Source organism: Neopelma chrysocephalum, unplaced genomic scaffold (assembly GCF_003984885.1).
Source record: "Neopelma chrysocephalum unplaced genomic scaffold, ASM398488v2 Primary Assembly neopelma1_96926, whole genome shotgun sequence".
Lineage (NCBI taxonomy): Eukaryota > Metazoa > Chordata > Aves > Passeriformes > Pipridae > Neopelma > Neopelma chrysocephalum.
In genome coordinates this window covers 383,362-408,613 of record NW_020925569.1, presented here as the reverse complement: position 1 = coordinate 408,613, position 25,252 = coordinate 383,362, and the positions used below count along the sequence as shown (strand labels likewise).

Sequence of the window (25,252 nt, the reverse complement as noted above, 5' to 3'; positions counted from 1 at the left end):
GTTGCCAAGCATATTTCACATTTTCATGGTCAGAGAACACACATGAACATTTCCTTTCAAACACACAATATGCTGTGCAAGCAAAATAATAATACAACTTTCTGAGTAAAATACTCAGAAAGAAATTAATCAAAAAAAAAATGGTAGAAGCCTGCTTTCCTACATTTACAGTGTGTGAGTGATCACAAAATCTACAATAATCTGGCAGCATTATTACCACCCATTCGTTCTTCATGTTAGCAGAAACAGTAAAAGAATGGAACTGTAAAGATAAAACACAGCCATCACGCCTTACATGAGTGTTTTTGTAAATGTCTTACCAGTTCTCATTAGCAAAGGGCAGTTAATTTAAAATGTCATATTTAAAAATCCTAAGAGCTTTGCCTAAACTGAAATATTAAAAAAGGAAGGAAGAAATCTTTTTGCACTGCAAAAAGAGTAGCTAGAACTTAGTTTTCAGATTTATGTTGTATAGCAAGCTGACAGTTTCCTCATTTCATATCTGTGAAATTACCTGCTATTTAAGTGGAGAAAGGAAGGGTTCATTTACCCATGTGTTTACTTTAAATAAAGATATTCTCAGCTCTTCATGGGAACATTCAACTCTGCTTGTCTAGCTTACTTTTGAGTAAGCTTGGAAAAATAGCTAAAACTCATGCTTCTTTTGGGATGAAACAGTTAAGCAGGACATAACACAGGAAACAACCAATTTACTAATCCATTAGACCAATACAGATAAAAGCAAGAGACTTCTGTTCTAAGCAAGAAGCAAGCAAATGAAAAATAGAACATGAATGTAAATTACTACTTGTATGGGGGCTTTTTATTTGCTTTAAAAGTTTATTCAAATATAAAGAAGGAGGAGAAAAACAGCAGAAAATAAGACAAAATGGTAGGCCACAGATAAGTAGATAAAGATGTGCTGAGGTCAAATGTATATAAGGTGCCAGAAGAGCAGGGAATGAGAAGAGCAAATGACTGACAGAAGGAGACTGATAAAAAGATGAAGAAGACAGTTGAGGACAGGTTGCTGTCTAGGTAGGATTGTCAAAGTCCTCAGGAAGGACTCTTTACGAAGCACTCAGGAGGAAACTGCTCATGGCTTTATTGGAATCTCTAAAGCTCAAGGAGGAAACAGAGCTATCAGTGAGATGGGCTTTCCCATTTCCTCATATTATGGCCCCTGGCAGAAAAAAAAAAGCTATCTTCAGTTCCTTTATCCTATCTGAGGTTAAAGGACCATGATACTTTAAATCCCCTATATGTTCTTCCATGTTATCTGACTGCAGCAACCAATGTCTTGTGAAAATAATGCACACAGAGCTCCCTTTCTTAGAAGAATTTAACTCTTCTGCAAGACTCCTATTTATTGGGTAATTTTACTTTGGTTTTGAGTGTTTGGAGAAGAACATCTGAGAGAACTTAAAATACTAACCAAGTACCATTCAGGTTTCTCCATCTGCTTAAAGAGCCACTTGATTATCCACATTCCAAACCAATAAGCATTTCATTTCACCATCCCAAGAACATAATTCTTGTTGTTTTTTACAGAACACCTCCCCCCAAAACTGAAAAACATACCCTCCCAGTGTTTGCATACTACTGTTCTGGATTCAGTTGTTCACACTCTCCGTGTATCAGGTGACATGTCCACAGGAGGCCCTTTCCTCCAATCTATGTTTGTTCAACATCAAATTTCACCAAGAGATCTAGAACACTTAATACCCCTAAGCTGTTTACCCGAGACAAAAACTTATGCAATCTGATTCTATACCCTTTCCTGTTATTCCACTTCTGTCTGTAATTTTATTAGTTTGCTCCAATTGATCTGTCTGACACAGAAGAAACAAGATTAACAAAGTAAATGTGGACTTGGAGATAATGCCAGTAAAATTTTGGACTTTGAAAGCATTTCCCATATCTGTTTATTTTTACTGTAATACATTTTCCAAAGGGAACAGACATAAATATAAAACCAATTTCTGCAGAAAACACTCTTAGAAATTTAACAATGTCTAGGTCTACAATAAAACTTGCTTTTATCTTTCCAGTGTCTTTAAAAAACTTTCCCGTAGCCTGTTCTGCTACTGTTATTGACGTTAGTTATATTGCATATGAATATTTAAGTTGCCTCACATGAAGTTAAGGGAATGAGATTCAAGTAAGGCTTCCTGCCTGTTAATCACCATAGAGTGACACCTTCCTGATACTGTATGCTGGAACAGAGAGGCAACTCGTCTTTTGGAAGTTACATGAAAAGGGGCAGTACACGACAACAGTGGTAGCTGGTGTTTAGTATAGTGGTAGATGCATTTGTCTAAAAAGACAAACTGCAAAAAGCATAAACCTGTGTTTTATTTTTTTTTTTAAATGTGCATATGAATATGTAACATGAGTTAGTTTTGTATATGCACAAAATTTTGCAAGGACAGGCAATTTTCAGAATTGCTAGTAAACATTTCTATAAAAACTAGTGTTTTCCTGTTTCATAAAATATTTGTTACTCTAAAATTCAAAAGCCATATGGAAACTTCACAACTTCTAGTTAAAAAATAAGTAACGGAAGCACAGTAAAATTTACTCAAAACAAAACTAGAAAGCCAGTCTATAGGCAAGCATTTCCTATGAAAGACAAATTCCTAAGAGAACAGATCACCCTCACCCATTATCTTAAACCTCAGAAGAGCTAACATTCTGAAGTTTAAACACAAAAAAAGAAATGTCTCTCATTATAATACTCTACCATCAGTTCTGAGATATTAGAACTTCTAAATACTGATAGTTAAATTTCTCAATTGACTTTCACTACTCTGATAATAAATCTTTCAAAACAGTCTAGATTATTATAATATAGGACTATATATTTCAGTCTCTGCCTCTTAAGTTACACTGGTGACTATGAAGCCAAGCACAATTCCACAAGAACTTGCTAAACTTGCAATTTGTTTCTGCTACGTTGATTATACTAAAATAATCCAGCCTAAATCCTGTGATGTTGTACAACACACAAAAAACATGGCTGCCTAGAGTTAACTAACTTTTTGATACAAGGGCACTTCAAATTCCAGAAGCATCCAGAGATTCAAAACACTTCAATTTTATTAATTCATGGTTAAAGGTATAAAAGTTGGTACAGTAAGAGAAAAGCATTTCTACTATAGCCCCGAAGTCTGTTGAAGAACATAAGGAATTTGATTAGTAAAGGGTCATTTTTCTTTAGGCCCAACCACATCAATACCAGCTTGATCTGCAAATTTCTAAACTACTGTGCACAACAGCTACTGTGCTAAAAATATGCTGTTACTCATACTTTGAGATATTCTCTCCAGAGATAGGACTTCCTAATAGGAGATTCAAATTAATAGGAAGTGCCCTTCCTGTGTTTTCTGGACTCTAGGACTAATGGGTTTGTTTTCAACAGCTTTTAAAAAAAGAACAAGCAGATTTACCAGTTGATTGGTGTTCATGCTTTAAAGTGAAGTGACCTTGTATACAAAGCCAAAGTGTAGTTGACCACAATTGTCTCTATTCAGGCACAAGGCTGTAGCAACTTTGGTTTTTCCTGTGTTTCAGAAGGAATTTGTACAGGGTTTGCTTTGAGAGATGGGAAGGAGTTGAACACAAAAATAAGACTCCTACTTTCAGGAAAGCAATTTTTATGTAGAGAAAGTGAACAGTTCTGGCCATGTGTATACAGCTATGCCAAATGTACCTGACTCACTCAGCTACATAAACACTATATAAACTCAGCAATTCTTAAAAATAAACACACAACGTATACTCTGTAATATAATATAAGGGAAAAAAATTCATAATCTACAATTAGGACTTCCAGATATTAAGGCAAAGTGACAATCGATACCAGTTTTGAAGAAAAAATGTCCTTTAGGATCAACTAACTTTTCAGGTCAGCATGCTTTTTGCGCTGCATACAGCAGAAACATGAAGCCAAAAGGCTGAAATACACATGGAAATGCACTTTTCTTTTTAATACTAATTACCTATTTGATTTTGATTTGTGAAGGATGAGGGGGAAACAGATAGCTCCAGTTAAATACAATTAGACTATGAAGTTCAACAGCCAAGAGTCTTATCACTTAGAAAAGTTTTTCAATCTGTTTCATATGCACAAAAAAACCCACCCACCATTAACAAAGGTTAACAATATGGATTTTGACAGATGGGATCCTCCTGACTTCTCACTGCATAAACCCAGGCTCTGGCAAGACTCTGGTTACTGCAACATTTCATCACCAACAAAGTGATGACCATCTGCAATGACTTCAGCAAATGCAAATGAAAAAACGTGTCTTTAACCTGGTAATAACCTTTATCTTTCCTACTTCTAAATTAGTTGTCTTAAAACACATACAGCAGTTCAATTCTAATAATTAAACTTCACAGGTACAAACACAAAAAGACTTTAATCTTAATTAAGTTTATTTCATTCTCTCCCAGTTAACAGAAACTTATCTCCTTATTGTAAATGTCACTGCTTCTTGCTGGTTTCTCATATTTAAAAAAAAGTATTAGAATAAAAGAACCTTTGAGAAAGTACTACTTTCATCCCGGATTACAAAATAATCATTAAATACTCTTTCACAAGATTGAAAGGTATGTGAGTCCTCCACTTGTGAGAGATCTTAAATTCTTCATTTGACAAACTTGCTGATAATGGATCAATAGGAAAAATGAGAACAAGTTCCCAGGAACTGCTATCAAATAGTCCCTGGTTGAGCAGGGAGGTTGGAGCAGATGACCCACTGTGATCCCTTCCAATCTAACCAATGCTGTGATTCTGTAATATTGGGAGATACAGCCATGTAACCATGTAGTCAAGTATATATTATGCATTTCACTCTCTATCAGGGAATGCTTAAACTATTTTAGTTACCTTACTATTAAAACATAAATATGAAAAAAAATGGAAAAAGGTCAGTCAGAGATGAACCTTCCAAACATTTCAAATGTATTCTGTCCTTTCACATTACAGTAACAGGATCAATCTCAGAAGAATCTGACTGGTTTAAGGTCTCGTGTAAAAAATTTAATTTCACGATCTGTTCACACATAGATATCCCCATCTATTTTTCTGATAATTTGACTTTTTTCCACTTGTAAGGCTAATGGCAACCCTTAAGCAGTAAAGTTCTGCTACAGATCACAAGAACAGTTAAATTGTGCTCTAACCAGAGCATGACCTGGCAGGAAAAGACAAGAGTAACTAAAGTTTAACTGCAGCCTGTCATTAAACCTCTGTTCTGTGATAAGCGCCCTCAGGCATCTTAAGAGAGGTCTTTTGTTAAAAGCAGCACATTTATGTTGTAAAAGTAGAAAGAAGGGCAGAGAACTAAATGCAGGAGAGGAAGACGTCCTTTTCTTCTGAGCTTTGAGTATCACTTCTGTGATGTACCATTTTTTTTGAGACCTTCAGTATATTTCCTAAAATAAAAAGAGGAAAAGCTTCAGCTACAGAAATAAACAAAAATCTCACCTTGTTATTTTCACACTTGTATGGGATTTTGAGGGTATCCATGGCCTTGATCATGGCCTGCATTGCTGTAAATATATTCTGGTACACCAGTTTTGTAAAGCCCTTTTTGTCTTCATCAGAGTAACCTGATCCATGAATGATTCTCATCTGCTTGATAAATGTGCTTTTGCCACTCTCTCCTGTGCCTGAAAGACAAATAAGAAGGATACGCTTTACCCACTGGACACATAAATGACTTTTTTGCACAATGCAGACAGCTTAGTGCAGGGCTGAACAGTGTCAAGGGGTACTTGCAAGGTAACTACAAGGACCAGTTTAGTGTCAAACAGCAGCATCAGTAGTAACTGAAGAACAACTGAATTAAAATTTGCATTTTGATTTAACAGCTAAACTCATGAGCAAAACAAAATTCCAAAATATACATATTATATATGATTGCATATTTAAATATCTTCCATTCTTAAAGACGTAATTGTTCAAAACCTCTAAACTCATGTAACTACTATCAGACATTTTATCATAAAAATTCAAGGACTAAGGGAAAAAACATCTTCCTAGGCCAACTCTCAGGACACTACAGTAATCTACTGGTATTACAACCAACAGATACATCTGTATTTTGGTTTGGGTTTTTTTTTTTTGATTGATTTGTTGGGGAGTTTTTGTTTTCTTGGGTTTGTTGGGTTTTTACCTGTTTCGTTTGGGGGTGTGTAGTTGGGTTGGGGTTTTTTTGTTGTTGGTGGTGGGTTTTTTGTTTGTTTGGTTTGGGGTTTTTGTTTGTTTTTGTTTGTTTGTTTGTTTTGGGGTGGTTGTTTGTTTGTTTTTTTTAGCAAGTATTGTAATAACGAAAGCCCTGTAAACTTCAATCTCAGAACTGTGTGAAATCAGTATCAAATTAAAATTTGGCTCATATTCCTTAACAGGCAGTCATTCCTTCCATTAATTTTTTTTCATGTCTTTGTACTTTGTACTAAAAGTAGTTTATTAATGAAATATGACTATTTGTCAACTTAGAAGTTAAGATCTGCTTGTCGGAAACTTCACAAAGGTTATAAAACACATTTTTCCTTTGCTCCAATTCAGCAAGCTCATCTATGACTACAAGAGCTTACCTATATTATTCATGTGTTTGCTTAAGAGGAGGAGTTGAATCTGCACAGCCACATAAACCCTGTATTCACCCAAGCTACTCAGCCTGCAGAAAACAAAACACATTGCTCAGTGCTGTGTTTTTCACAGACTTTCAGCCGGGCCTTTATTTTAATCATTTCTGTAAAGCTTTCATGCCTCATACCATAACAGTCATATCCCAAGACAAAGGCAGCCTTATATTATGTTTCAGGTGCCTTCTCAGAAAAGTGTGTTTCACAGCAGTGCAAGTGCAAGGTTAAAGGAACAACCCTTAACTATTTCTGAGATAGCATACACTGCAAAAATCTAAGCCTTTACCATGAGCATAATTTTGAAACCTTCACTCCCAATTCCTGCACACATAAAACAAACGACTAAAGTAAGTTTTCCTTACACGCACATTCCCAGAAAATCAAGCATGATGTTACACATTACAAAATCATAGAATGGTTTGGGTTAGAATCGACCTTAAAGATCAAGTAGTTCCAACCGCCTTGCCATCAGCAGTGACACCTCCCACTAGACCAGGTTGCTCAAAGTCCCATCCAACATGACCTTGAACACTTCCAGGGATGGGGGCAGCCACAACTTCTCTGGGCAACCTGTGCCGGTGTCTCACCACCTTCATATGTAAAGAATTTCTCCCTAATATCTCATCTAAACCTGTCCTCTTTCAGTTTAAAGCCATTCCTCTTTGTCCTATCATTACATGCCCTTGTCAGAAGTCCTTCTGCAGCTTTCTCGTAGGCCCTCTTGAGATAGTGAAAGGCTGCTAGAAGATCTCTCTGGAGCCTTCTCATCTCCACACTGAATAACCCAATACTGCCCAATTTTACTTTCCCTAGGGAGAAAGTGGTTGCTATTAATTTCATGAAGAAGAACATGCTCTGAGGCTGAAAAGTGAGACCAAGCCTGCTTCCATCCTCAGCCTTCACAGGGTACAGTGCAATACTAGGTGCCCAGGCCACCTCTTCAGGGCACTGCCCAGCCACCAGGCACAACTTGCCCCATGCAACCCAAGCAACTCATGCTAACCAGGCACAAGTCTCTGCAGAATGGGTGATGTAGTACGGGCCATCCTGGGTCAATGATAAATGCCTGTCTTCCAGTTCATCAGAATCAGAGGTGAAATCTTTACACTTCTTCAAATGATAGACTGCAGTGGGGAGAAAACTTTACTTTCCTTAAGATTGTACAAAATTACAAACCTAGACAATACGGAACTATTACATTGTAAAAAAATAATTTAGACCACTCTTAAGACCACCACAGTTATTTTCTTTTTCTGAAATCTATGAAACAGTCATGCCCTTATATAAGAACTGAAATAAAGTACTATACCTCATATTTTTTATCAATTGTGTAATATTGTCCAGCTTTTCTGCAAGATATGTCATTTAGTAAAAAAAATCTATTCAACATGAGCCTATAAACAAAGAACAGTATATCAGATGCCTTTGGTACATGATTAACTCTTCTACCAGAAGTTCTGCTTTAACTAATACATAAGAAAATAATTTCCACCAAACACCTCTGAATCAGTAGAATACCAAGTGACTTCCAGTTTTAGTTCTGACACGTTTTCACATGGGAATCTGTGCTCCTTCAAAATCTCCAAATGAAAATTTATCATAGAGATAGAAAGAACATGCTTTTATTATCCCTGGAAGCTTACAATTTTTTTAATTCTTATTAGAGAAGACAGTATTTCATATTAGTTACACCTTGAAAGTGAGTCTACAACTACCATAAAATGTAGGAAAACAAAATTAAAATCCAAAGAAGAATCTAAAATTTAAGTCTGCATCTCATTCATCTCTGTGGTTCTGTAATTGGACGTCACCGCACTCAGACACTGTTAGACAAAAAACAGTAACAAATTATACTTGGAGATCTAAGACATAGATACACACAAATTATATATATATATACACATATATTTGATATACATATGTGTAGCCATACATATGTATATAAAACTATATAATGTATATACACATAAAATACATTTAACTATCCATACATATATGAAAATGGTATCCATCTTTCTTTTTGAAGGCCACCTCAAAACCTCAAGTCTGTCCCTCACCAGGTCAATGCTTAAAACTACCTGTGTCTGCCCACAGACTAATTTTCTAGCTAAGCTGGTGGCAACAATGAGAACATTTCTAGTCCTCCTCAGCTGCACAATATGCACAGGGACATGAGTGTGAAAACTAACCTGATGAAAAAGGAAATTATGGAAAATTTCCAACAGAGAATGTATGAAAAACAGAGAAGAGAATATGATTACCAGATAATAATAAAATTTGTAGGACTGTTCAAGAATTACTAAGAAGTGAAAATATTAATTTTCAGCAAAATATACTCATAAAAACCTCACACTGATATTTCTTTTTACATTGTTGTGATCAAGGGCAGAAAGTAAACATTTTATATTGTTGCTCACAAGAAAAGCAAATATATTTCAACTATGACTTTTTTTTTTAAGAATGGCATCAAATATTTTCATTTAAAAATGTCCCATTTATGTGGACGTTGCTTAATAGTGAGAGAACACCATTTACTAGCATGTCACTAGAGATTTGCTCACATACTTCTCCTCAACTGAAAAAAAATCGAAAAGAAAAGTAGCAATGCTATTTACTATGGCATCATCAACTACCAAGGTGAGCTAAGCAAAGCTGCAATCATTACAACATTATTCCTCGTGTAGAGTCTGATTTTAAACTGTCACTGTTACAGTGCTGAATCAAACCTACATTTGATCGGTTTTATATATTTTTCAGCTTTAAAACCCCATGACTGGCATGATAAGAAGATCAAGACATTGACTGACACACCACCAACTTTTGCGTTCTACACAGCCTCAGCCGTTCATTACAGAGCAAGTTAAGAAATACATCTTGGCAATAAATGCCTAGAATTTTACCTATTCACCATAATAAACAAAACCAACACTGGATAACACCCTGAACAGGACTTTTGAGTGGGCCTGTTTCATCCAGTGGAAAGGTGAAAAGAAGAAAACTTAGAAGTGAATAAGAAAAAAATATACATGTCCTAAATGGATGTGAGTGGCTTACGGTCTCTGCTTCCACCACCATCATCCCAGGAATATCTCTACCTGCTAGAAGAAGAGAGCAAAGTGAAACGGCAATGCAGCAGATCAGCAGAATGGACCAAGGGGGGATAAAACTACACTAAGATCAATTTTCTGCTGGCTTCTATTGCACATTTAAATCAGTCAAGCCTTGGATCAATTCTCTGAAAACAGATGAGTAGTATCTTCTTGTGTGACAGAAAGCCACATATTGTACCTGAATCTCAATCATAATCACAATACCATCACCACACTCCCTCCTTATCTTTTAAAAACTGTGTTTTTTCAAAAAAACCCCACGATCCTAATATAATTCCTTGTCTGGTACATTGGAGAGAACTCAAGTGTGACTGAAAAAAAAAAAGAAGATTCAAGCACACAGCATGGTTGGTCATCTGACTTTTAAAACTTTCTTCCAGATAAAAATCAATCTAACTAATGAATGAAAAAAAATTAACTGTCTCCTAAAAACAGTAAAGAGATGTCTCAATTACTGATAAATTCCCAATAAATTGTGACATAGGGGATTATCAAAACTTGTAAGAGACTAACATCCTACAATCAGAAAATTTTTGACAACGTATTTTTCTTCTTCAAATCGTAATAGCAACAAGTATTACTGCATCATCAAGAATTTTACAACCAGAGATCTAAAGTCTCCCTGGCAATATTATATCCAAAAGCAGAACCAAGAAGGAAGTCAGGTTGCTTAAATACAGAGTAGTTCCTTACACATGTGTTTGCCCACATAGATACACCTATCAAGTACAGTTTATTGTATTGTTGCTATTCCTCCTGGTGTACATCCTGCAAAAATGAAACTATGTAATGTTGAAACACAACATTTTTTGCCCTGTGAAACTTACAGAAAAACTTAAAACATTTTAAATAAGTGACAGTGGTAGAGTGGTTTCAAAAGTTGTGGTGACTGACAAAGAAGAGATAGAGACAAATTATGACAAGTCTAGAAGCCTAGAATGACAAACTTTACTTTCATATGAATGTCCAAAGCATCCCTGTACTTGTTTTTGTATTTCTCTGCATTGTAACTTTTAAAAATCTCAAGTAAGTACCTTCAGAGATCAAATACAAGGCTATTTTTTAGCTAAAACAACAAACACACCATTCTCTGAGCAAAATTCACTCTGGCAACTATTAAAAAAAGAAATGCTGCTAAACAAAACCCGACTCTGTGTTTATTCCCAAGTCTGACCTACGAAAAGGGAAGAAAAAAACCCACTATTCTACTGTTTGAAATTTTATATTTAAATTAGATAGAAAAGGACATTCTTAACATGTAAGGGAAGAAAAAGCCATTGAAATCCACTAATTCCTGTCTGTCACTATACACATTTACTACATACTGTTAAATCAACAATGTATACATCTGCAGAAAACTGGCTTTCAGCTTGGGATTTGGAGGCAGAAAAAAGCCCGGAAGTACCTGGAAAGTGAAGATTCATGGGTCAGAGTGGAGTCAACATCCTGCACAGACTGAGCAAAATCTGACACTCTCCTGACCATCTTTCTAGTTGTAGTACTACCATAACCACACTGTTTCATCAAACATTTTACTCAGATAAAGCAGTAAGTTTTACACTGCCTCACAGATTTACAGAAAAGTACAAAAAATCAACCTCATCAGACATTAAGTAGCAGAGCTACTTACTATGAGGAGTAAATGCTAAAACAGTAATACCGAGGTAACACATGAGAAGAAAAATACTTGATTTCAACTATAAAGTTGTATTCCACTTGGAAGAGAGTTTTATGTCCTCTCTGTTACTAATAGTTCAGTGACAGAGAAAACAAAAAAATATATAAGTTTGTTGCTGTTCCAGCAGTGGAATACAGCAGGAGTGCATTTCCACTGAAACCAAGCATGGCCGCTATGAAAACATAAAACTGCAGAATTCAGGCCTTGGACTGGGCTTGGCTTTGCAGGTGACAAATGAATGGAATGCATGAGATCATCCCGGCAGCCAAAGCAAAGAAGCCAGTCTGTCCTGCCACTTAGAACCGCAGTTTCCAGGCTGACTGCTGAAGGCCACTCTTGGGAGGGACACTGGGCTGGTAACACTGTGCAGCGAAACTCCCTGAGGTGGAGGTGAAGCTCCCCAGCTCACCCTGGAGTGAACTAGTGTCTCTTTTCCATCAAAAGACGGTGGCAAGGCCAGTGAAACAAAGAGGCTCTCACAACCAAGACCTCTGTCCGTCTAATGTGGTTGAGCACCCATCCAGAGTGTTTTTTCATCCTGACACTTTAGGAATAGATCATTACCTCTAAAGCCTTGACCATCACCTCTGTCAACAGTTGCCGCAACTGAGCTGCCCATCAGCTTCAAGCTGGTGTAGCTATTGCCCAGCGCACCTTTCTAACTAAAGACTCCTAGAGCTCCTTGCAATTTTTTCTCCATTGCTCAAAAAGTATTATCTCCACGACATACTGTATCACTGTATCTTGAAAGATACTTTAATACCGATCTATAGCTGCAACCATTTTATACTACTATAAATTACTAATTGGAACTGATCATTTTCATCTTGGTCATAAAAACATCTATGAATTAACGTGACAACTCAACTGGAGACATGAATATAATTTCTGTAAGGAAATATTATAAGCCCTGATAATGAAGATAGTAGGCATATTTATATTTTCCATAAAATATGACTACTGTCATATCTTCCTGGTGTGATTATCTAGTTCCTTAATTAATATTATTAGATTAAACCTCACAAAAGTTGCTTGATGTTAGGACACATTTCAATGCCATTTCATTTACAGTTATTGTCCTGGTTAGAACGGCTGAGACCAATTCATCACTGGATGGGTGTAACCCAAAACTGTGTATTCTATAGCCTCCATGCCATTTCCCAAAAACTGTTGTCAGTAGAGGCCTGCAAGGTGGGAAGATGTTCCTGTACCCTTCTATGGAATTCCCCGCTCTGATACCCTTTTATGGAATTCCCCGCTCTGATACCCTTTTATGGAGGAGGGACTGAGCATCCGCATGCCCTTTTATGGAATTCCCTACTCTGAGGGAGGGACTGAGCACTCCCGCCTGAACTGGAGAGTATATAACTGGGAGTTTGGGGAACCTTGCCACCTCTCGTGGGATCCAGAGGAATACTGCAGACCACTGCCTTCAACTAGACTGCAGACCACCGCGTTCAACCAGACTGAGACCACCACCCTCGACTGGACTGCAATCACCACTTCTGACCAGACTGCAGCAGCTCTCCCACTAGCAGGTTTATCCCCTCTCCCTTTGCTTTGGACTTGGGGGTGGGCCAAGGTACACCACTCTTGTTCATACCCTAGGGTGCTGGGTCATACATTTGGGTTTTGTGGGTTAAAACCAATTGTCTGTCTGTATAATTGTACTTATTGCATTATTTTAATAAATTGTTATTCTGACTTATAAATCTCTCTTTTGAATTGAGTTCATTTTCCCTTGCTGGTTAACTTTTAAACCAGCACAGTTATGGAAAAGCCTATGGAACAGGAAAGCATCTCAAGTTTTAAGCAAGGCAACAAAACAAGCCAGAAAGGGAGCTAAGGTGTCCTGAAGTCTGTTCCTACACCAATAGCACAGTGACTTGTATCTATATTAAAAACTGAATGGAAATAACTACAAAAGCCAAGTTCCCAATGGGAACCCTTTGAGATTTAACAAAGCACAGGTTTACATTAAGAATCATTTACAAAAAAACCCCTCGGAGAAGTGTACATACTATTCTGTTGCCAAGTGTTTGCTCTAATGACAGAATATCTTTAATTTAAATCACTACATAATCATCTTCTTAATTGTTTTGTTCACAATCCACATCTGCATATTCCACTTGCATTCAAAAAAGGAATCAAATCATCATTTTGTCATTCACTAAATTATTTCCTCAGTATCATTTTAGTAATTTATAACCATTTATTTAAGATGACTATCAATATTCTTCACAATATCATTTAATGAATTACTAATGTAACAACAAAAAAAGCCATTCAAGATAAGAAAATATTTCTTCCAAGAAAGCATGGGTAGAATTTTATGAAGTAACTTACAAAGTAGATAATTACCTCAAATAAGTTACATGACACAACTACATTCATCTAGAGTAAGTCATGTCAAGAATAATCTTGAATGTCTTAAATATTTATGAAAAACCAAGCAACGTTTATCCATTACAAAATATTACTAAAGCTGCACCTTTTCCCTACACTATAAAAATTGTATTAGCCATCTTTCTTAAAAAAGGGAAAGAACACCTGCCACTATGTAGCCAGCTAGTCTGAATGCTTTCTGCAGCAGAGAAATCCTCTTACAAAATTAATCTGGTTGTGTTTGAGCAGATAATAAACTTCGCTTGTCACTAAAGTGCAGCCACAAAACTCGCAGAAATAAAAGTAATACTCATCCTCATTGTATGAATGACACAATTAAAACATTCCAAGTGACTACTACAATAAAGCCTGAGACACTGAATTACTGATGATTCGGAAAATAGAATTAGAACATAAAATTCAGCTATGTTCTGTAGCTTCTTAAATTAATATTAATTCAAGCTTTTTAATGAAATAGAACCTCCCAAACTCCTTTACAAGAAATACAGTTAATCAAATACAGCTTTGTGCCAGATAATTAAAACCAAGTTGTACTGAAAGTCGGCATCTTCCTTTCTCTATCTTCAATTCAGAAGAAAAAAACAAACACAAACAAAAAAACAAAACCAGAAAAACTCCACGAACCAAAACAACCAAACAAATCAACAACAGCAAAAAATATCACCACTCCCAAAGTCCCCACACAACAAAACAAAACCACTTCCTTATCTTCTATAAACAGATAATTTTCACCATTTTCACCAGAGCTATCTCATTGTTTAGGTGTAATTCAGAGGCAAGAAAGTCAGAGAAGAGATAAATCGGCTGCTTTCACAGAGGACAAGTAATTCCTTGAGAATTCACAGGTTTGTAAATGCGTTCAGAGGAGGACAAGATCCCACCCTGTGTGACCTTCTCCTCCCTTCTCTTGAAAAGATCCCTCTGAAAAACCAGGGACCCCCTGAAGAGAAATAACTCTTCACAGTCTGTGCTGAATTTTCAATTTTATATGGTTTGGAGCAACTTCAATAAATTCTGCCTAAAGAGGTCATCTGTGCAGCAAAAATGCCACAAATCAAGTTTCATCCTCAAAAACATTTTCCTGATGCTACTCACAACCCAACAGCAAACTGTTTAAAATCAGTCTGTTGTCTACTGTTCTTCCATGGAAAACATACAAACAAAACCAGAAGCAAACACCAGCATTACTGCACAGAGGAAAGGCCAAATTTGTCTTTAGAAACTTCTGTGTAATTAACTTCAAATGGGGTTTTTATACCCACATATGACGGCAGCATATAGCGTTGGAAAGCAGATTCAAGTAGATTTCAAGACAGAAGTGTGTCAGAATTGATCACTGTTCCCAGAGGTATGTTGTTCACCCAACTGACAAGCCTGATACAAAAATCTAGGTAAATAAAACAATATCCTCCCTACCTGTGGGAGTTGAGGACCACAACAAAGAACAGTATCAGAGATGGAAGAAAGCATTACAAGAATCCATAGAAGAGGAAGTTTGAACATAATGGACTTCCAGCAAATACAATGGACTACTGCACGAATGCGCGGGTTTTGGCACTTGTTGTATTTTCCTGCTTTGTACTCCTACATTTTTATGAAAAATCCCCTCAGATTGTTTACTCCTTTTACCCCCATGTTCTGATTGGTTGTTAGCTGCCGCAGTGTAGATGTTCCATACAAAGTTATGCCTCTCCCCTTAATCCCTTACAGAGATGTAACCCCTCCTTGTTCTCCCTGTTAAGGTGAGTTCCTTCCTTCTCTTTCCCTATATGTCATGTTCACACCCCCAGTTCCAGAATGTTCCTTTCCTCCCCTATATAAAAGGGAAGCCATGTTAATAGAGAGCTTACTTCCTTGCTCATCGACCTACATACCTAAAATGAACCCTGAGTAAGCGTCCCTTATTTCCCTGCCGGGTTGTAACACCTACCAAACTTTTACTTTTTATTATTTTACCTTTTATTTCATTATGTTCTTTGAGATCAATACAATATACAACTGCCTATAAATCAATATGTATGTTTTCTGTAAGCTATTTATTAAAAGAAAATAGTAGTAAACATGCTGACCCCCACCTGATTTTCTGTGAAAACTAACTAAATCACTAATTGGATAAAGATTGTGTTTGGGGCTTAAATCTTTCTTCCTTTCTTTATATTCCACCTATGGTCATTCACAGGTGCACATAACTTGGACTGAAAAGGAAGGGGGCTGCAACAGACCATATAACCCTGCACGTCCTGCAGGTCTTCAGGACCTGAGTTTCAGTATGAGACTTTAGTTTCCCTACACTGCCAGATAAGGCTTGAGTTAGCTGTAAACTTTTATTAAGGAAGATATATAAAACGTAGGAGTACTTACTTAATGGTAGGTCTTTTGAACTTCTTTCACTTAGAGGGATTATGAACAGACAGACATAATGCCTGTTCGTAGCAACTCTGAGAGACACCATTTCAGGGACAGCATAAACTACTTTGATTAATGAAAAGCAAGGACAAATACTGTTAGTATTCAAAATTGTAAGAGTTTACTTTTATCGTGGGAGGGAATAAGACATCTTTACTATTTTAATACCTATGTCTTCAAAAAAAGTGATCTTCATGTCTTCAATGCAGCAACAGAGCTCGTTGTGTCATCTGTGTGTCTCCCACACCATGGGCTAAGATTCTCCTACCCAAATGAAATTACCATCACTGAAACTGCAAAAGGAGAATCTTTATCTCTTGACATGCTCTATTATCAAACAAAATTATCATGCACGAGAACATATCAACAAAACAATAGCTGTATTTACCATGCATACATAAGGTATAGGTAGAAATTTTGTGACGTATTTTCTAATTTGTGTTTTAAAGAAGGCCTATAGTACTCAGAGTATACCAGATGTGCACTTGTATCCATCTGAAATGCTGATAAAAATCAATGTATTATGTAATTTGTTCATTTTTAACAATATGTTAGGAACAACCAAGTACAAAAGCATGAAAACACATTTTCCAAATGTTTTGGGGTTTTTTTAATAGTATATACCCTATTCTATGTTTGTGAGCTCTATTTTGAGAGCCTGATATGAACTTTTGACCTATCGCTCATACAAAAAGGCTCCGCCCAGAAGCAGAAAGTATACAGTAGAGCATTTTCTTTTTTAGAATGTGGAAATACTTCAAAGGTAAGTGCTTTGCTATACCAAAATTAGTATATGTCTTTACTGAAAACAAGTCATATGAATAATAGTGCATTTGTTATGATCAAATATTTATGTCAAGCAGCATCTCTGATATTACTAAATATTATTATCTTACATTAAAGACTAGGAACAGCAAATGCTTTGCAGGGTTTTGGTATATTTTCTCCTCAAAAATGGCTGGCCACTGCTTCCAGATATGACATTCACTCAAATTCTGAGCTTTAGTCCAGATATCATGGAGCAGCCCTTTCAGGAGAAAAATCCAAATGAATGAACAAAAAATTCTTTGGTTTTCAACCTTCCTATATATCCTTCATTCACGACAAAGAAAGAAAATTTTCATATGGATTAGATGATTTAGAAGTATGAAGAAAAGCAAATCATGCTGATTCTTCTTACCGATGAAGAGAATAATATTTTCCCCACAAAGCTATTTGAAGTCTTTCTGTGTTAGTTTATGTACTCCTAAGGAAGATGCTCAAGCTGTTCCCTTGGTCTCTTCTGCTTGTGCTTTTTTGCTGTTCATGCTTCAGAGCTCTCTATGACCTCTGTACCAATAAACTAACTTGACAGCTGTTTCTGAACACATAATTAGACAAGAGTCAACTTACCACTATCATTATCAAACTTGCACTAGAAACACAAAGCAACTATATATCCAATGCTGGTATGCAGATATATACTATAGCTTCCCTGGTCCATTCACAGCCAGCACTAGACCTGAGACAGAAGGTTTCTTTCAAGTCTCAAATACACCCTGAGCACTAAAACAATAAAGTAATTTTTGCTTCAGTCCACCTACATGCAAACAAGCACAAACAAAGTGCAGGGTCTTGCAAGCAGAGCCCTGCGCTGACTGCAGCAAGGAATCTGCCAGAGTAATGAATAATTTTTTTAATAATACACCTTACAACCTGTATTACATATTGTATACCTTCCCTGGTTTCCCAAGGAAACACATCTTGAGAGCATCACAAAGGCAATACTGTCTTAAAGGTGTGTAAGCTAAATAAGAAGTCTTACAGTAAATATTTTTCTCCTATATTTAAGCCCTTTCCCTCATGCCACTGTGAAGTGGGTATGTTCACACTTCTTCTCCTTTTCCAGGGAGACTGAAGAGGTGGTGGCAATTGAAACCCACACCCATCTGGTTTCAGGCCTGCTCATACCCATTCCTTGAATGAGCATCTATTTCACTTCCATGCTGCACCAACCCAGTCATTTCATCTGGAGCTGGCCTCAATGTCATTGCAGCTGATCACAGCATTAAACTGGAAGGAGGGTGGGGTGAGGAAAGCTTAGGCATTTTATAAGGAACAAAGAAGAAACTTCCTAACAGAAAACAGAAGAGTGCAAGCAGCTTCAGCAGATGTAACTGCTGCTGGGAGAACAACAAAGGAGGTGAGCTGTGGGGCACAAGGACAAGTCCAATGCAGACACCACATTCAAATCAGCAGCCATGAGTGGCCCTGGGAAGCGCTTCTGCCTTCCCCTACAGGGGCAAGGCTCCTTCTGGCTGGCCTTCACCCCACAGACATGCAGGGCTGCGAATAGCCTAGGGCTGTTCCTCTTACCAGCCTCCTTTCACATGTAAGTTTCTCAGAGGCTATTAAGCTAAGATGAGAGAGACTCTGTTCCCAAAAGACCCGTCCCTTACTACAGGCAGTGTTCAGTGTTCCTTCATCTCTTCTCCCCCAAGACACATACAGAGCCCGGTGAAGCTGACAGATAAGGACCATGGTAAGGAGCTCTGTCATGGCAGCAATACAATAAAAACACGATTCCATTTTTATTTTCATCCCTCAAATACTGTGAGAGGCTCAAGTATTGCATTTGTGTTCCCCCTGTTCCTACATTCATTGTTGCTCACAATTTTACGTGTTTCCCAGCACACATGGGCAGGGGTGTGTGTGCATACAGAGTGAAACCCAGGTGGGCTTCAAGCCTACTGTGTTACAAATCCACCAAGAGGGAAGCACAGTTCCAGATATTGTGGCATATTTCCTGCAGTTCATGGCAGATCGTCCTTAACTTGGGAGTGCTTTTTAACTGCTACTTCCCCTGGGGAGAGTCACTAGCTTTTTATTTTTTGCTGTCCTCTTGCATTGTATGTGCTCTCAGCCATTGCAAGGAGTTGTACACTAACTAAGCAGCTCCTCCAAAATGAAGGTAGACCCCCTGCACACTTTTTCCTCCTGGCAAGGAGAGAGGACCTGGGCTGGTCAGCTTGTTAGCTGAATGGGAGCAACACAACTGCTGTATTATCATATTAGGAAAGACAATCCACATCTAATTTCAACCACTTCAAATCTAGCAAGAGCTGAATAATATTGATAAAGGAAAGACTGAACAAATTCATGTTTTAGATATGCTCCTTGCTTAGTTTAATGTAAACACCACCTATGTGCATACCTTCATGTGCATACAGACACACGCACACAGTGATGAAGACTGTAGACATAAATATACCACTGGCACCCTCCGAATTTAAGAAACCAGGTCAAGGATAATATTACCAAAGAACAATTTTATAATTAAAAAAATTATAATTAGATTCTACACCAAAAAAATCACTGCTTTTTATTAAGGAAAAAAAGAAAGTAAATTGAATAGCTAGGTTCTGAGAGGACATCATTGCTAGCTCTATACACTACACCATATAGGTATTCCATGTTAAGTACATGATAACAGGCATGCAACATTCTTTTCAGGTGCTGCATTTGCTCATGAAAATAACTGAAAAATTGAAAAACTTCAAGCTTGGGGGAAGTGAGGGATGAAAACTGCTACTGGGTCACTAAGAAAACGGTATGTAAAGATATCAGGGACAAGTGGGCAGATTTTACTGGTCAAAGCTTCTGGTCCCATCATTTTGAATTTTGAACAGCATTTTGAACAGCACAGTGTACTGCCACTTAAAGCATCACTTCTGCATGGCTGAACAGAATAACATTTTAATGTGCTGCTTCTCCAGCAGAAAAGAAGTCAGGAGGCAGCACTCTGGAGCACCACACTGTTGCTCCAGCACTGTTGCACAAACAGCATGCACAGCTCATGTGCCTTCAGGCTGACCAGGCTGAGCTCAGCTCCCATGCTGCTGACCTGCTCAGCTGAGCTACTTCAGCAGCTCAAAGGAAAAGCTTCCAGTTGCATCTCAGATGAGCCAAAATGGACAGCTACAGGACTCCTGTGTTCTCTCTATGAGACACTGCTGATCTTCTTTATAACTACCTTTGTTGCTGAAGGTACACTGAATCATATAATCAGCTGGGTTGGAAAGGACCTCTGAGATCATCAAGTCCAACCCTTGATCCAATACCACTGTGGTTACTAGACCATGGCGCTAAGTGCCACATCCAGTCTCATCTTTAAAACCTCCAGGACAGAGGTTTTAAACCAAACAACCGGGCAGTCCATTCCAATGCCTGATTACTCTCTCTGCAAAGAATTTCTTCCTAATATCTAACCTAAACCTCCCTTGGCACAACTTGAGACTATGCCCTCTTGTCTTACTGATAGTTGCCTGGGAGAAGAGACTAACCCCCACCTGGCTACAACCTCCTTTCAGGGAGTTGTAGAGAGTGGTGAGGTCTTCCCTGAGCCTCCTCTTCTCCAGGCTGAACAACCCCAGCTCCCTCAGCCTCTCCTCACAAGACTTGTGCTTGAGTCCCTTTACCAGCCTAGTTGCTCTTCTCTGGACCTGCTCCAGTACCTCAATATCCTTCCTGAACTGACGGGCCCAGAACTGGACACAGTACTCAAGGTGTGGCCTCACCCGTGCTGAGTACATGGGAAGAATCACTTTTCTGGTCCTGCTGGCCACACTGTTCCTGATCCAGGCCAGGATGCCATTGGCCTTCTTGGCCACCTGGGCACACTGTTGGCTCATGTTCAGCCTCCTGTCAATAATTTTATTTATTTATTATATTTATTTAGACCTGATTATATAACCTTGTATATCCTGTATTATTACCTCCCCCGAAAGTTTTTAGATTTCTTTTAATTTTTATTTACTTTAAACACACACTGTCAACAAAGAATGCATAGATTAACAAATAACTGCTTTCTATTTATAAAGGTAGGAAAAACATAAGGTAATACCAATCAGAACCCAGTGAAAATTTTGGATAAACAACATGCTTTGCTGCATCTCCGAAAAGTATCCTTTTGCTGGATACTCTTACAATATTAGAAGAAATCTCCAGAAATGCATGAAGTTTGAGTTCCAACTACTGTTTTACTCAAACAACATCAACTCTAGCCACTAGCATTTACCACCCAGATGTGGCTATGTAACTTAGGAAATGTCACCTCCTTTCTCTCCTGGAGTGTCCTCATAGCTCTGACCTCTTCTGAAACGACATGTGGCTTTCTGTTGAATTAAAGTCTACATGCTGTTCACTGGCATTTAAGTAAGTTATTTGCATTATAAATCCTATTTCATCTGAGAGAAAGTCCTAAATTCACTTCAGACCCTGGATAATTAAGCCTTCTGTGGTACTGGGTCTTTGCTTTATGAACACTGATGTAATTCTGCTTTTCACTAACTATATTTGCATCTAGTTTCACAGAGATTACATTGAATATACTTCTAGCCACTTTCAGTGCTATGGAGCAGGATACTCAAGAACACGGTAACACTGAGAATCTGTTCCTATTCTGATTTACTACACCAAAATAGAAACAAATTTAACTGTGAGGGCAAAGAACCGTAACACAACTGCAGTTCCCACAGGCACAAGGTGGTAGGGGAAAGGACTAGTTTCTGTTAGCCATTATTTTTCTTTCTAGAGGTAACTTTTACTTCCAGGAAGTAAACACTTATGTAACACATCATTCCTCTGCACAACAGACAAATGAGAAGTGTTCCAGCCCAAATTTTTAGTTTATGTTTTAGGCTATTAAAATGTTATCCATACAAGTCAATATTCTTTATAATTTTTTTTTTATAATTTCAGTTCAGCTAAAAAAACCCACAACCAAACAACCAAGTGCACATCCAGCCATTAGCACAAACCACAGAGTTAACCATCCAAAGCTAAACAAGGGTTTACTTCCAACAGCCACAATGGCACAATGCTGAAAGGTGATTATATTTGGCACCTCTGTATTTACTTCTACTTTTACACTGCTCTTTTTATACCTTTCAGTAAGAAAAAAAAAGAAACCAAAAACCACAAATGAAAAAATAGCTTACTTAGAGTTACAGAGGCCTGCAAATATAAGGAGGTCTCTGTGTGTGAATGCGCAGAGGAAATATCTGTTCTGAAAATCTATCAATTTTTCAATATTTTTAAAATACTTTTTTTTTTGGTAAAATGTAGTCTCTAATTCCCTTTTATATAGGGTTGGCCTGCCTGAAAATGTACCATGAAAAACTGTGGGAAATGCAACAGAAGTTATTAAAAATGTTTTGAGGGGAGGAAGGGAGAAAAGGAGGGAGGAAGGGAGGCAGGCAGGAAGAAACAGGTAATAGCTTACAATGACTAAAAAATAGCCTAGACCTCTTAGATACATAAAAACCCCACCATATAATACCATTATTGCCGCAAAGGCCTTCAATCTTGTGTAATTCATTTTATGGAGAGTACAAATGATGAAAATGCTAATGCTTTTCAAACCAAGGAAAGTACTAAGACAAGCACTGTTTCTATACTAACGTCACATTCTGCAGAATTTGCGATATCACCACCAAGCACAGAAGTGCCACTGCCTGGGACTCTGTGCATCTTCTCCTGAATCCTCCAGCAGCTGTCCAGTCTTGCTTTCCCTGCAGATCTCTGCACTATGCAAGCCAGGAGAGGAGAGCTGCACATGGCAGAAACAACATCTGCCTAGGACTTTATGGTGGGAGCTGCCAGCCAGCTCTCCCTGCCACAGGCACGGCATGACCCTTTGTGAGGGAGTACGAGCAAAGAGCCTGTCCTCCATCCACCGACTAGAAGCTGACAAGGCAGCTCCCCACAGAGTCCATGGTGCAGAATTTATTTCTGGAGCATTTTAAGCTCTTTCCTGAGCCTTCACGTATAAGCAACATGGAGCCATTTGGCTGCTGTCACACCGGTGAGCGAGAGGTGACTGAAAAAGGATTAGAATAATGCTCTCAGTAGCAGCCAACCCTAGCCCATGCTTTGCAACATTTTTGTTTTCAAACCAATGGAAAACAGAAAACAATGTGTGTCAGCCAGACAGTCCTGAACTATGCTCCTTTTTTCCTCTGGTCAGTTGTCCGTTTTTGGGGTATTTTGCTGACTCCAACTGTCTCATTTGTCACAGAAGAAATTAAAGAAAAAGCTGAGCAGCTCCAATACTACTGCCCTATAGACCCAAACACAGCTGGAAACCCTTGAGCATTAGTAACCACCACATCCTTCATCAGAGGTTGCTGAATCATGCGTGCACATCCAGTACAATCAACACCTCACACTAATTACCAATTACCTCTTCAAAATGTTTGCCATAAAAAAGCCACATGATTTATAATAACATGTAAGCATTCTGACATTTATGGCCAGAGGACAGATGCTGGTCCTCTCATCCCTGGCACATGGGAACAAGTTCCATAAAAGCCAACTGAAGTATTCTGGGGATGGTTTTCAATTTGTAGCAGTTCTGGAAAAATGTTATGTACTAAACTCTAGGTTTATTAACTTTGATAAAGCAATTTAGTTGACTAAAATATGCACCTAAAGACTACTTTCTTACTGTGGCAGACAAACAGTAAAATTGTAGAAATGTGTTAGGACAACAGATCAGTGAATCCCAGATGCCCTGTGTTATTCCCTGATACAAAATTTAAAATGAATATTTCTACTCAGATAAATATGAATTCTTTTTGATTGCAATCTGAGATCAGATTTAAATTCAAGTTTTCTCATGCCATCTTCACAGAGTTCTGTATTTCTAAACATGAAGAAAAATTACATTTTAAAGGGTTCTGCATAAGTTTTCAGAGGCTAGAACTTTTGTCAGGTATCACACAGCTTCACTTCTATTTGCCAAGTACTTTCTTCCCCCAACAAAAAAACTTGGCAAGTCAAAATTTAAGAGAGGATTTCCTACACTTTAATAAGAAACTTCCAAACTGTGAAAATCATGAAAAGAGAAATTTCTGAGTTGTGAGTGCAAAATTGTTTCTGCAATCTAATTTGCAACAGAAGACAAGAGAAAATGCACACTAGCTGCATAAAAATATGGATTTTTACACTACGCAGCTTACGGTCAATAAACTAAATTTTCATACCAGAACTTACAACAAATTGGAAACCTCATTGTAACTAAGAGGACCAAAGGTATGTTCAGGCTATTTGCATGGGAAAAATCCCAAAAAACAACCCACCACCCCTCCCCAACTTTGCAACTGCTATCTCCTTCTATACTGATTCAACTGATTTCAGTAGAAAAGACAGTCACACTTCAAAGAAGTTAAGTTACTGAATAGGCTGTAAAAAGAAATTACAGAAACTGATAATGACCTCAGGAAAGGTTAATCATAAATCCCTTTTTTTGTGATCCTTATTATGGATTTTTTTCTGCCATCCTTACTTTTTAAGTAGTCACAACAGATTACTGTAAACTATGGCCTTATTAATATGCATAAGGGAAAAAAACTGAGTAGATCTAAAGAGAGTATACTGCAATGTCCATTTTAATAATTTTAGAGGTATTCTTGAAAAACAAGGAATAGGAATAAGGAGCATCAAATGCTTTCCAAAATTCTCTGCCCATCACTTAATAGCCCAAGTACCTAAAAAATTTCTGAACATGGAAGAGAAGAGTCTGAGAACAGAGCTACTACAGTGTGACCAGTTACCACACATCAGCTGCTCCACAGTGTTTTTTGCATAGTGTTTTTGTTACGTGCAAATGTCAAGTTTTATCAAACTAATTTCTCACTCCTCTTTTTATTTCAGTAAATCCTGCTGCACTAGATAGTTAATGAGAAGAATAAACATCTTAAAACACTATCCAAAAAGTGACTTCATGTATGTTATAGCATATTAACAAAGTAAGAAGAATTTATTTAAAGAGTGAACTCTATAATTTCATAGTAACCACTGTAGTTTTTAAACTACACTATCATATGAAAGCAGCAGAACACTCAATTTTCTGCTGAGTCTCTTTATTTACTGTAGTTCAGCTCTGCTGTTACAAGTTTATTATTAACCTGTTCTAATTCTTTTTAACTTCTATCTGAGAAACAATTCTTTGGCA

The 25,252-nt window shown here is 37.6% G+C and overlaps 1 protein-coding gene across 2 annotated transcripts in view; it reads right to left on the bottom strand.

The window, feature by feature from the left end:
* LOC113960854 (guanine nucleotide-binding protein G(q) subunit alpha-like) overlaps nt 1–25,252 on the bottom strand; it is a 131,202-nt gene that overhangs the window by 77,333 nt on the left and 28,617 nt on the right. For both annotated transcript variants that reach the window (XM_027670688.1, XM_027670689.1), the window contains exon 2: nt 5,495–5,679. In XM_027670688.1, the coding sequence (XP_027526489.1) occupies nt 5,495–5,679 (185 nt within the window). The remainder of the gene's footprint in view (nt 1–5,494; nt 5,680–25,252) is intronic.